General features: G+C 38.8%; 1 protein-coding gene across 1 annotated transcript in view; it reads left to right on the plus strand.

Annotated features, from left to right (window-relative positions):
* Nucleotides 1-8480: 8480 nt before the first annotated feature.
* vegfc (vascular endothelial growth factor c) overlaps nucleotides 8481-13419 on the plus strand; it is a 101753-nt gene continuing 96814 nt past the window's right edge. The window contains exon 1 of the mRNA XM_067584471.1: nucleotides 8481-8887. Within this exon, the coding sequence (XP_067440572.1) occupies nucleotides 8774-8887 (114 nt within the window). The 5' untranslated portion in view covers nucleotides 8481-8773. The remainder of the gene's footprint in view (nucleotides 8888-13419) is intronic.

Consider the following 13419-nt stretch of genomic DNA (forward strand, 5'->3'; position numbering starts at 1 on the left):
TTGTGAATTAAATGCATCCTTTTCAGTGATACCAAAGTACTGGACATCATTAAGTAATGCACTTGGTTCATTACTATGGATTTCACATGAATTGAAGTCATTAACCCTTTAAACCCAAAAAGTCAAATGTCGCACCCCTTTTTTGAATCATATCAGAACACACAGACTTCATACACACACACTGCTAAAATCAGCATGACTTACTCTTTACAGTGACTCAAATGTCAATAACAATTTACTTAGAAATCACATAAAAATAGGTGCACATAATAACTTCAGATCTTGCCTAATCACCAAATGCATCTGTTTTCTTCAGTGTCAAAAGTAATCCAGATGATAGTTGTCTACACATCTATAGTTACACTGCAAAACAGGAACTGCTAGGAGTTCATGCATCATGGCATTTCATGGTGCAGATTCACCAAAATGTAAATAAATATGAGCTAAAAAAAAGGACTACGGCATGTCCTACAGGTAACTAATTGGCTTTGTCCAAAATCACTCCCACATTACTCATTCAATATTCCCGAATAAATTAAGTTAGTCTCGGTAGTTCACTAGTTTCCTCTATAGTGAGCAGTAAATTGAGATTTCAGACACTTATGAATTATCATGATTTTGCACTTTACTGCAATAAATATTACATTGTGGAATGTTTAGCAAAATGTAGTGTACATGCCATGGACTTATTTATGAGGGCGCTATAGGTGAATACATTTTACAATCTCAAAATGGTGGAGCGTATTCATACACAGGGCACTAGCAAGTAGATAGGAAGGGATTTTTCAACACAGCCATTAGCCTAGTTCCACAATGTATAGCATTGTGATGTTAAATCGCCAATGCAGGTGGAATTGTACGTCTCAAATGGTAAATGTTAAATGGACTGTACTTGTATAGCACCTTTCTAGTCTTCCAACCACTCAAAGCGCTTTACACTACAAGTCACATTAACCCATTCACACACATTCATACACTGATGGCAGAGCCATCAGGAGCAGTTCTGGGGTTCAGTATCTTGTCCAAGGACACTTTGACATACAGACTGGAGGAGCTGGGATTCGAACCGCCAATCTTTCGATTTGTGGACGACCCGCTCTACCTCTGCCGCCCCTCAAGAAAAAAAAAAAAAAAAAGAGAGGGAGAGAAAGGAAATGTGCAGGAGTTGGCAAGATGGCATTTTCCTTTTAATTACAAACACACATTACACACATTAACCAGAGGTATGTTTTTGCTTGTCTGATGATGGCAAGATTTTGACTTCAAATATATTGATTTGGTCTGACAGAACAGGGAGTAAACAACAAACACTCCAGTTTATTAAACCACTGTATTCAGACCTACAGTCTGAAGTATCAACCTCACACTTTACTCTCCACATAAACGTCTCGGTCCAGGTACACTGATTTCACAAATTGCTGTTCTGTTCATCAGCATTTAGAGCCCTCATAACCTCCTCCACACTTACATGATGACAAGTCCTATCAATGTAGTTCTGATATCACTGGAACACTGACACACTTCTCTATTTGTTTATATACAGATATTTCTGGTATGTTGGAAACTTTTGAACTTTCAAATGCATCTCGGGGTCTGCATCAATGAGCGGATTCTGATGAAGACACTGAGATCTGGTTGAAAGATCAAAAAAAGACTAGTAAGTGGACTGTGATTGAAGAAGTGTTTGGTATTCCCACATCCTTAGATAAAGAGTGTGATAACCGAGTAAAAGCCGCCAGTGTGCAAAGGGTTCAGAAGGGTTTCCGCATTTGTCTCAGCACTTGTCACAACACCAGTCAGTGAGAAGAGAATGACTAAAAAGTGAAAAACACATTGTAGTGCAATGTATCACTTAAGCACACACTCAAACACACACCAATACCCAGATCTAAACACACTTACACACATACATCAGCTATTAGTTAGGTCATTGACCTGTTTCCTTGGGCCCAGTCTAATTAATGGTGTCTGAGTGTCAACCAGCTAACAAAGGAGGCTTATCTCTCCACCAACATGCTTTCCCTCCAGCCACTGTGTTTGTGTGTACGTCTGTGTATGTATGAGAGAGAGAGAGAGAGTGAGAGAGAGGGAGAGAGAGAGAGAGAGAGAGAGATAGAGAGAGAGAGAGAGAGAGAGAGAGAAAGAGAGGAATGTTCATTTAACAAAGAATACAAAATAATTTCTACCTTCCACTATGGTTTTGGATACAGGCAAATATATGATATGTAAGGTGGAAATTTCACATACTTTTTAGGCTTTATTAATAAAAGTACAGTTGGTGTCTTTGGTCCCATATGAGTAGGAATTAGATCCACGACCCTCCATCCTTAATCTCATATGTTTCTGTATGTCTCCTTTCAGTTGTGCTAAATAAACAACTCAACAGAAAATTGCTCTTGTCACCAGAATGTAATTCTTGTGTCTTTGTGGTTTCTGGTGGGAATTCCTCTTGAATGAGAGAGAGTCCCTAAAACAGCAGCTTACAGAATGCTACTCACAAACATTGTTAGTCATTGGAATATGGCGGTGATTCAGAGAACAGTTTAGAGCTTCTTGGTAGATGGTGTTGTTCTTGTATGGGACGTGCAGAATAACTACATGTGAAACCACCAGAAATTAAGCAGATTGAAATAATAACATATTTGGTTTGATGCAGAGGATGCAAGATGTGATGTAACTCATTTTCTCCTGCTTGAAGGATTTATATCAAAAGGTTTGTGAGTTTATAATCTTTGAATAGAATTCAGACCCGCTTGGCAAAACAAAACAAATAAATAGAACCTGACTGCACCTTTCTCATAATCCTAAAAAGTCTCCTCGATTGTTCTTTTTGGCACACCAACATCTGAGCTTGAGGTCTTGGCTTCATCTGTGCTCTTGGTAAGTGCTCATCATGGATCTGGTAAATACAGCTGTGCTGCTTACTGACTTCATCTCAGATGATTTTTGGGTATTAACAATTGTTGAGACAGATCCTCATCGGACAATCACCCATGTGCATATATGGACCAGACCTGCAAGCATGTCACTTTTCAGCAAAGTTCAATGTTTTGAATAAAAAATATGTTTGTGACGCAAACCAAGGTAAATAGAACAGCCCATTTGTGACGTGTACTATTTTCCCTTATGAATAAAAATCTACAATCAAAAACAAAAATGCACATATAATATGATTGATTATGTAAAACATATCATAGCCCTTTCAATACCTGAATGTGTTTTTCCAACTTTGCAGGCAGCTTGTTTTCATTCATTTAACTACTGTATGAAAATCTACTAAATGAGCTTTAAAACTGTGCCAGGCCCCCTCCAAATATTGATAATATACGAATGGATATGAATTGCAATGGCTTCTTTCTTTATTCAGTAAAGGAGCCAAATTCTGGTTTGACATGCATACTTCCAGTTTTTAGGCTCAGGCAGTAGCAGTCTTGCGTAGCTTTGAAATGTTTTTGGCCATAGAATGCATCAAAAGATTGAATTAAAACTGACCACCTTGAGTTTATGTCTGGCTCCTATACACAGCTTGTTCTCAGTCTCTTCCTGTCGCTTTCATCATCACTGCTTACAGTTTCATGGTTGACATAACTGGATTCAAAGGGACTCTTTCATATTGTCTACAAAATGTTAACAAGAAGCATAATTTTTCCTGAAAAAGTGAAGGCAAGCCATTTCCATTCAGACCTCCAATATACAACATGAATTACAACTTTTCCACTTTTTGAATTTTAAAACATAGCTTACACACACACACACACACACACACACACACACACACACACACACACACACACACACACACAGACACACACAAACAGAACACCCTATTACCACCCTGTCCATTGTTTTTCAGTTCCGGTAGAATAAAAATTCCCACAGTTGGAATGGGTGACGTACACACACATACACACTTAAAAAGACAAATATTCACTGTTTCACCCAGAACAGTAACGTTTAATTAAACAATTGATGAGGATTTGAACACAACCTAGCTTTATATCTGTGCTAAGAGCCCATGATAAGTGTGATAATACAATCTGAGGTGTCTGAATAGAAAATATGCACTTGTTGGAGAATCTAGGGCTTTCATCAGTGCACAAGAGATGCTTTATAGTGCCTTGGATTATTACTGAGCTGTGATTAGAACATATACATTTTTTTATCTCTTTGACTGTGTACTGTGTTTACAAACTGTAATTACATTATTCATCAAAATTTCATGAAAGGTGTATTGATGAATCAGTAATTCCCATCCACACGTTGTTGTATACATTTGGTTTAGGCTGTTTTACCTGCATTAGCACAAATCAGATTCAACATGAAAACATTTTATATTCAGGTGCAGCCGTAGAAATGTCACTCTGTGTATCAGAGTTGTAACTGTGTTTCATCATTACACCAAACATGCAAGCTGCGATTTGCAACATGAGATAATTTACTCTCTCATTCTTTTTTTTTTTTTACATATCTGACTAATCAGGGCAAACATCATACATGTGTCCTGTAGAATTCATCTGAAATTTGCAAGTGATAAACGTTTGTGAAACCTGACGTCGCTATCATTTTTGTGTCAAAACTGGCCACTGGATGTTTAATTTGCATTGAAGCGAACAGCTGCCTCAACTGACCAGACCAACTGTAATATACATATCCACATGGAGTCCATGAGTGCGTCAGTGACAGCATTTTATGACTTAAAAGTGTTGCCCTGTGGAATTGTGGGAAATTGAACGTTTCAGCTTGAACCTATGAAATAGCTGAAAGATAATCCCTGGAGGATACATTGTTGTCCTAATCTTTGATTTCAGTTACTGCTGGCTACACGGGTGGCTGTTGTCATGGTGAAAAGTTATCTCAAAACTCTATTGACCCGGCCAGTCCTACAATCCTTGGATTGACCCTTGAACTCTGAGGCACAGGCCAATCAAAACAATGCAAAGCCAAATAGTAATCCCTTTTGGTCTAATGAGGAGCACGGGACACAAACACACACGCACACTTTTCCGATGTTTAGCATCCATGAGGTAATAAGAACAAATATTGCATACGAATATGCACATGTACGACCATTTCCATATTTGTCTCTGTCATAAATTATCTAATTTTAATAAATAAATTTAAATAAATTCTGTTTCAATGAATGACTCCAGCTCACTATTTGTATCTGCTCACTCAATTTAATCCTAACTGAATACAGCCCAAAGGAAAAGACTCCATTCAAGCTGTTGCTCTTAGAATGTGCATGTGTGTGTGCGTTGTAATATTTGGAATACCAGCAATGCTGAAGGATTTCATATCTCCTAAATGTCTGCAGTGGCCCCTCACACACACACACGTACACACACTCATTCCTCAATATAACAGAATCTTGGCTGAACTTGGAGATGGAGAGAGACCCCCTGCATAGTACAACCTTTCCACTTCACTAGTGTGTGTGTGTGTGTATGTGTTTGTGTGTCAGTGTTCGGCCCAGAGCCCAAGGCCTGTTCAATAACTCTGTCGCTGCTCCATCTCTCTCTGTTCCATGCCAAGTTATTTCAGCTGAACCTGCTCACACTGTGGACTGGGCTCACCTCAACACTTCTACCCATCAGGAATGTGAGTGCAGCCCTGAAAAATCTCTTCTGATTTGGTCCACTGTCAGGAAAATGTAATCAATTGTACTGAAATTTTTGAAGTAACAACCTATGACATTTTCATAAAAATAAGCAAGAGTAAGTGAGAGATATTTGCGGTTTTTGGGCTCAAAAGTCATACACAAAAACACTACGGGGAGAACAGATAAAACAAAAAGACTGACATGTATTTAAATTCAACATTTTGTCTTTGTCTTTCTCGTATTGGCTTAAAGTACTGAAAAAATTTGCAGATTAAAAAACAATAGTGACATATTGGAGGAAAGCTTGTCACGTCAAATCAATTATATTTATATAACCCTATAATCTCAAATTTGCCTCAAGGGACTTTACAATCTGTACAACATACTTCCATGTGCTCCCAGATAGGACAATAGCCACATAACTTTCTCTTACCATGGAAACCTGTTAAGAGGACAGACACAGGAAGCAAAAGGGAGAGAGAGAGTCAAGAGGTGAGGCTGAGTGTTCTGGAGGATGAAGATCCATATCCAGAATGTCCAGAATGAGGTACCAGACAGCCAAGGGAAGCAGAGAGGTCCCAGGATGCACAGAGAAGCCTTGGTAGTGAAAAGAGAAGACAAAAAGAAGAAAACAAGGACAGAGAGGAAGAAGAGAGAGACCAACCCACAAGAGGGATAGTGGTAACAGATACAAGGACCTTATGTAATCAAAGAATAAACAACCAAAGGTTAAGGCCAAAAGGTGAGTTTTAAGTTTGGATTTAAAAGACTGAACAGAGTCAGGCTGTCTGATATCAGCAGAGAGATTGTCGCAGTAGGAAAAGGCCCTGCAGCTTGCTGACTTCTTTTCAACTCTGCAGGGGGAACAGTCCTGTATGTGCTCTTCTCACTGGTTTGAGATAGTAGGATAAAGTGATGTAACATACTTCTGTGCACCAATCAGGATTCGCCTGGATGGATGGACGATACGTGCTCATGTTGACAGGCCACTGTCACACAAATCTGATCAAATCACATGCACACAGTCCTGATCAACTGAGTTTTTCAGTGTTAAACTCTCTAAATGAATAATAACTATGATTGCTGCAGATTAAGCCAGAAATTTTTAATATTACTGAGAAAAACATATCAGTCAGGTTATACATATTTCTTTAAAAAAAACACTTTGAACATTTTGAAAAAAAAATATTAAAAAAGGATAATTAGACTATACAGTGTCAGATTGATATGTTTTCTTTTTTTATTATTATATCAAATGAATTACCAGGAATGTATTAAGTAAACTGGCTGTCAGATTAATTAGCTGGTTCAAAGCCAGCTGGTCAATCAAGGCCAGTGTTTCAATCTCCAGAGCTGACAGAACACCAGTGTCAACGACCTACTGTGCAATATCACATGTCCCTGCAGATACAACCTGCTCCCTGTGGCTGTCCCGTCCTGTACAGATATGTCATCATTACTCTGTTCATATATCTCCTATGGATATGATTCCCATGTGATCATATTATGCTGCCAATGTTAAGTCAAATTCAAATCAAGTCTATTATGTATAATAACTTTGGGACAAATGACAAAAGGATTGTGACTTCCTTTCAGTCACTGCTGAGGGGAGGGGGGGGAGAAAGGAAGTTCTAAAGGTCAAAAGCCCATCAGCTTGGTTGAAGAGCATCATTAAAGAGACACTCCACTGACAATTTAGTAGTCACAGGGAGAGCTACACAGCCTGTGAAACCAGTCTTCTGTGGCTCAGGAGGAGCTTTGTCAAGTCTGAGAAAATTACTCAGACTACTTTTTTTTTTTCCATAAATGCCTCCAGTACAAACTGTGACCATGAGGACTGATAGACATTTACCAAGAAGGGATGGTTGTCAAACTGGTCTGTGTCCAATGTTAGACAACAACATTGCCCTCAGTGCTTGTAGCCCCATCCAGGTAAATAATCATCAGTCACATAACCCTTGAAGTTATTCATCAGATGAATAAAAGATCACGTGGTAGTTTGTAGTATTAATGTCTGTCACAACAGTATATTTATTTTAATCTCTTTGCAGACCTGACAAGATTATTAGATCCTTTATGTCAGTAGTCTGCTGTGGCCTGATATTTACTGAGGAGAAAACTCGGTGAGAGGAGGAAATCATCTCTGTTGCTCTCTGTCTCTCTTCATTTCTCTCTACCTGTCTGGTGGATGCTGGTTTGACTTGTTTCCTCGACTCCCCACCTGTCATGCATCAGGGATCACTGTGAAGCTAACACAGATTTTAAAATGTAACTTCCGCTTAGGACTTTCTCAATAAAACTGCACTGAGATTTCGTGGTTAGAGACCATGATACAGTACAAATGTCTGATATATGCTGAGTATTGAGGAAACAACTCTTTTACTTGAATCCATGGATATGAGATGCCATTAGACTATCTGATAAATGCGATGAGTTAAGTTCTCAGCGAAGAAAATATTGCGATTTTAGCCAAAATAGGCTAAATGTATAAGAATAAATATGTATAAAGAATAAATATGAACACCACATCATATCAATATTTTCAAAGTTATGATCACTAACAGTGATATGGAGATAACGAAACAGGTTTACATGACTCTTCTGTGTTATGAAAATGATTTTGCATAATTGGTCAACTTGCCGCAGAGAAAAGGAAAAGGTGGAGGTGATCTGCAACAGATGGAGTCTTTGGTGCAATTCCTATCAGTTGGCGATAGAGGTCAGTAGAAAATATCGATTACTCTATAATGAACCTTTTATTACTGCTCTTTCACAAAGTGGCTAATTCTGGGCTTTTATTTTGAAGGTATGTCGTTCGTTTTCCTGTAAATGAGCGATTTAACGATGTTAATTGACGCGTCAGAACGGATTTATCTGTTTCCATATGACCGGGCTTTCATTCACAGCGGGGTTCATACACATGCTGCACTTTCGCTGTGGAACAAGTACTGGACCTTGACAGAGAGACAAAGGAGAGAGAGAGAGAGAGAGAGAGAGAAAGAGAGAGAGAGAGAGAGAGAGAGAGAGAGAGAGAGAGAGAGAGAGAGAGAGCGGCCAAATGAAAGAGTGTTATCAGTGGCAGAAGGAGAGGGGAGCGCACATACAGGGGAGGGTTTTTTAAAAATTTCCCTTTTTATGGTTCGCGGATTATAAACACTTGAGGACTTCATAAATATGCACCTACTGGGAATATCTCTTCTACTGGCATATCTGCTCTACACCAACCTCGCCAGCGACTTCAGCCACAGCGATTATGATTACTACGAACAGGAGCAGATGGACGAGCCGGTAAGTTTGAGAAAAATGATGGGAACTTGTCTGAAGTGAACGTGGCTGCCCGTGTGTGTGTCTGCATGCATACAGCACCAGTCTACATGTACTTTAATGTTTCACCTGATTCAGTCAGTGAGGGGGACCAGGTACCATCAGGGGTCTCACCATTATTTCACTGTTATTTTTAGGCAAGTGGGGGTCTAAAACCTGGGATCAAGGAGCGTTCATGAGATTTGAAACTATCCCACTGTTTTATATCAAAGCACATTTAAGTGAAAAGTTAAGGTTGGGGTGAAGGAGGACTGCAGATCCTTAAATCCCACATTACAGAAATGAGGAATAGCCTTAGGTTTGATTTCATTCTCATGTCATCTTGTTACTTTTTAGGAAATCATCTGGCAATGAAAAACTAGCTGAGTGAGGTGAATTTAAGGGCAACCCATGTATAGTAGAGAGTAAACCCTCTTTAACCCAGTGTACCCGCCTGCTAAGGCTATGTACATTGCGTACATAGTGAGTGAAATTAAACCATCTAAACTGGGTCTATGTAAGGGAAGTTCCTTCAAAACCTACATTATTGCCATATTGATTTGTGTAAAGGCTAAAGAGCATTTACCTTGACATACAAACCTAATAAAAAATGCTACTGAGTTGCTTTATGGGAGTTGTGGGATCCAGTGATTTTGGAGCTTGACGCTTACTAGAGACTAAAATTCATCTGTGACATCTGAGCCTCTGCTGCTTCAATTTTGACCATTCCCCTTTATTCTGTCTATTGTGATCCCCCAACTTTAAATGCATTACTAAAAGCTGCATTACCCTTTTACTTTGATTAAAGCTAGAAAATAGAAATTAGATGCAAATTTATGGCTGTTATATATTTTATGCATGCACATGATGTTACATGGATTAGGTTTCTAACCTCAGTGTTCCTTCTTGTGAATTACTTTAAAATTTGAACCAGAAAATATACCCATATCCCCAGGAAATGTGTCTTTACCCCCTTGACATGTACATATATCCTGCAAAAATATACCAATATGACCAGAAAATACCCAGAAAAACAATTATACTTTATTTACTTATGAATAGCCTACCTTCAAAATGTGTGGGTACACACAGATAATGCAGACAAATACCCCCAAAATGTCTAGAAGATGTACCTCTACCTTTTGGAACTGTACAGTAACCAAATACTACTTTACTGGTCAAACATGGCCAATCCCCCCCACCCAACCACCCACCCAAAAACGCCAAATCCCCCCACCCAACAAAACAAAACCACTCCCAGGTGCTTTCACTTTCTCCCTCTCTCTCAGTTTTACTGATTATTTCAATTCAATCCCCAGGTTTTATTCCCTTGATGTGTGTGTGGCTTTGGACGATTGAAAACCAAACTTGCGTTAGCAACAACCACTCAGAACCAGAAGCCATAGCCACATCTCTTTGAGTGTATTTTCCTAACTGATTATAATCATCTGTTCTGGTGAGCAGGATATCATTAAAGTCTTACCTCGAGCTTTTACTGCTGAGCTCTGGATCTGAGAGGTCAAGGACAGAGAGACATACACAAACACTGATTTCATACATCGCATATTGTTTTACACACAGAATGTAACATTGATATTTACTGGCTTTTGTTTAATGGTTGTTATTCATCTGTCAGGTTCTATAATAACAGTTGGATGGATACACCATTGAAACCTACCTTTCTTTAAAGTCATGCCAGCAGAGCAGATTTGAATTGAACTGAAGTGATAGAAAAAGTGGATGAGAGAGGAAGGGAAACTGTGAGAGAGAGAGCAGTGAACATTTTCCAAGGGGGAGGATTAGGAAGGAGAGTTTTCAAATTAGCCAGAGAAAAGAGCCAATGAAGGCAGGTGTCACAGGGGTCACGTGTGTATGTGTGTGTGTGTGTGTGGCTTCCAGAGAGGCACTGCAGTGTGAGGGGGATAAGTCCTAAGCAGTAACATGCAGCCATTTGATCACATTAATTGGGATGATGGGTTTTTCTCGGCTTCTGTCTTCTGCCTTTAAAGTTATCCTGAGGAATTTCAATAAAAGCTGATACCAGCTCATCTCTGCTGTCAGGTGAAAACCTGGCGTGAAAGGATAAAAAAAAAAAAAAAATCTAGTCTTTTAGATTGGTGCTTGAGCATTTGGGAGATAATGCTGTAGGAATGAGGTTTTCAAACAACCATTTAATCTGCTCTTAATACTTGATTTGCTCGTTTCATGCTTCAAACGAGTGGTTCATTCTGTTTTGTTCAGCTTCAGTTAGACCTTAGTTAAAGACCTTTCTTTTAGCCTTCCTTTTTTTGATTTATTAGTAAGCTCAACACAGAGATATGACAGTATATAATGCTTGCGTAGTCATTTTATTGCTGCCTGAATATCTCCACTGTGCATATTAAGGTTAATGACCCAGAGCTTTCAATAAGCTGTTTAACTTACCCCATTAATGGTTTTGTTTGTTTTACTTTAAGGGAGAACTCCAATTTTACACATCAAAGTCTACTGATTACAGATTGGTGTTTGAGAGTACTACTGCATATAAGTTGTATAAAGCCTTCTGTGGCTCCCTTTTGTGGCTCCAGTGGGGTTATCAGAGTTTATTTGTTTGAAATGGCTGTTGATGAGTGACACAGACTCATCCATAGAATAAATATATGGCTGCCAAAACCAAAAATGATGAACTGAAAGACTTCATCACTACAAGCGACACCTTTCACATTAGTCACAGACATTTGATTCAATTTTAATATAGAAATATTATTTATTTATTCAGCCCTCAATCAGAGTGGTCCACTTGTAATATGATAGAGATGATACAGGTTTTTACCCTGTTAGCTTTGGGTACTACGGTTGCTTTTGCTGGTCTTCCAGTTAGTCAGGTAATTCATCCATCCGAGACTTTGGTCCAGAGTAAGATATCTCTACAACAATTGACAAGATAGCCATGAAGTCAGGTATGGATTCATGGTCCCCAGAGGATGATTCCTAACAATTATCTAATGTGACTCTTGTTTACAAGGACCCATCATCAAACCTTTACTGTACGTGATGGGTGCTCCATGAACTTTTCTTTCACATCACCCTTAGGGCAAAATATGTCAGGTCTGCATCAGAAATTAACAGTGTTTCAACACTTTTGCATTGTGAAGTGTAATGAATATTATAGCCTCTAAGGGCTGCTACTTCAGAGTCTTGTTTTGTATTTATTGAAGAATGAATGTGTCCTAAGTTCGGTGTCTATGTGCAGTCCTTAATCCTGAACAAATCACTTTACCTTTTGTCCAGAAATATCAGTGTGAGTTCTGTCCTTGAAGAACCCGTGCTGGTTGAGTTCTGACAAGGGCTGACAACATGCACACTGAATCATTTACAAGGCTATAAAATGGTTCCGCCTGGATCCTCCCTGACTCATTTGACTTACTACATTTGGCATCCTGTGCAGGAAAAATCCCCAGTCAGCCTCTCCAATGAACCCTGTTATGTGCCATTTGTCTTCACAACTTTCCTAGTGGTTCCTCTTTGTTTTTTACCTCTCCTCCATGTTTTCATTGGCTTTCCACATCTAGTTCTCCTCTTGACCTGCGGGGTCTGCTCCAGAACATTTTTTGCTTCATTGCCTTGGGGTTTTCTGAGGGTAGGCCCTATCCACCTACTGGTCCTGGACCAAACAGTATTTCGAAATAACAGCATTAGAGGGTAATAATAGTACTGCCTGAAGTACCAGATGAAAGGCCTTTTACTGCACATGGCAATAAAATGAGTGCCAAACCGTTTAGACAAACACAACAAAGTATTTAAATGTTAATTTGGTCATATTAGTTGTTTTTGGCAATTGAATTTGAATTTTGTGTAATTCAAACAGTATTTTTAATGTCTTATTGCAATCCTGTTCATACTGCTGCATGGTCGTCCTTGCATGATTTGCCATTGCACTAACCATGTAGTTGGCGATGTGGACAAATCTACAGCTATACAAACAATATACTGGCATTTATATATGGCACTTCTGTTGTTTTTTTTTTTTACTTGCTCATCACATCTCCAAAATATGGTAGCTCCTTTGTTTTTGTGCCTCTGTTGTCCAATCATCAACACAGAGCTTCACATAGTCAGTTCGATTGCAGACTCTGATGTTTCCAATTTCTAGAGGTCTATGGTGGCAGAGACAATAAAAATTCTGTTTACATGCAACTTATTTTCTTTGGCTAATATGTATTTTTTTTTCCTTTTTGGAAATGTAACGCTGTTATGTTTTTAAGCAACATAATGATTAGACATTTACATTGAATTCATCTGCAAAATGGTCACTACAGCTCTCACTGTCCCCTACAGCAAAGTTGACCTTTAGGCAACTCAAATTACATGGTTAAGGTCAGAGAAAGACTGTGCTTAGTTAAACATTCAAAAACTCAATGGTGACTTGAAGCATTAGTAGAACACAAACCAGGACCTTTGGTGTCATACTCATGTTACTATTATTACTCATTTTTATACATTCACCCCAACCTCCAACCTGTACAATATGTTGCCTG

Source organism: Thunnus thynnus, chromosome 3, assembly GCF_963924715.1.
Source record: "Thunnus thynnus chromosome 3, fThuThy2.1, whole genome shotgun sequence".
Lineage (NCBI taxonomy): Eukaryota > Metazoa > Chordata > Actinopteri > Scombriformes > Scombridae > Thunnus > Thunnus thynnus.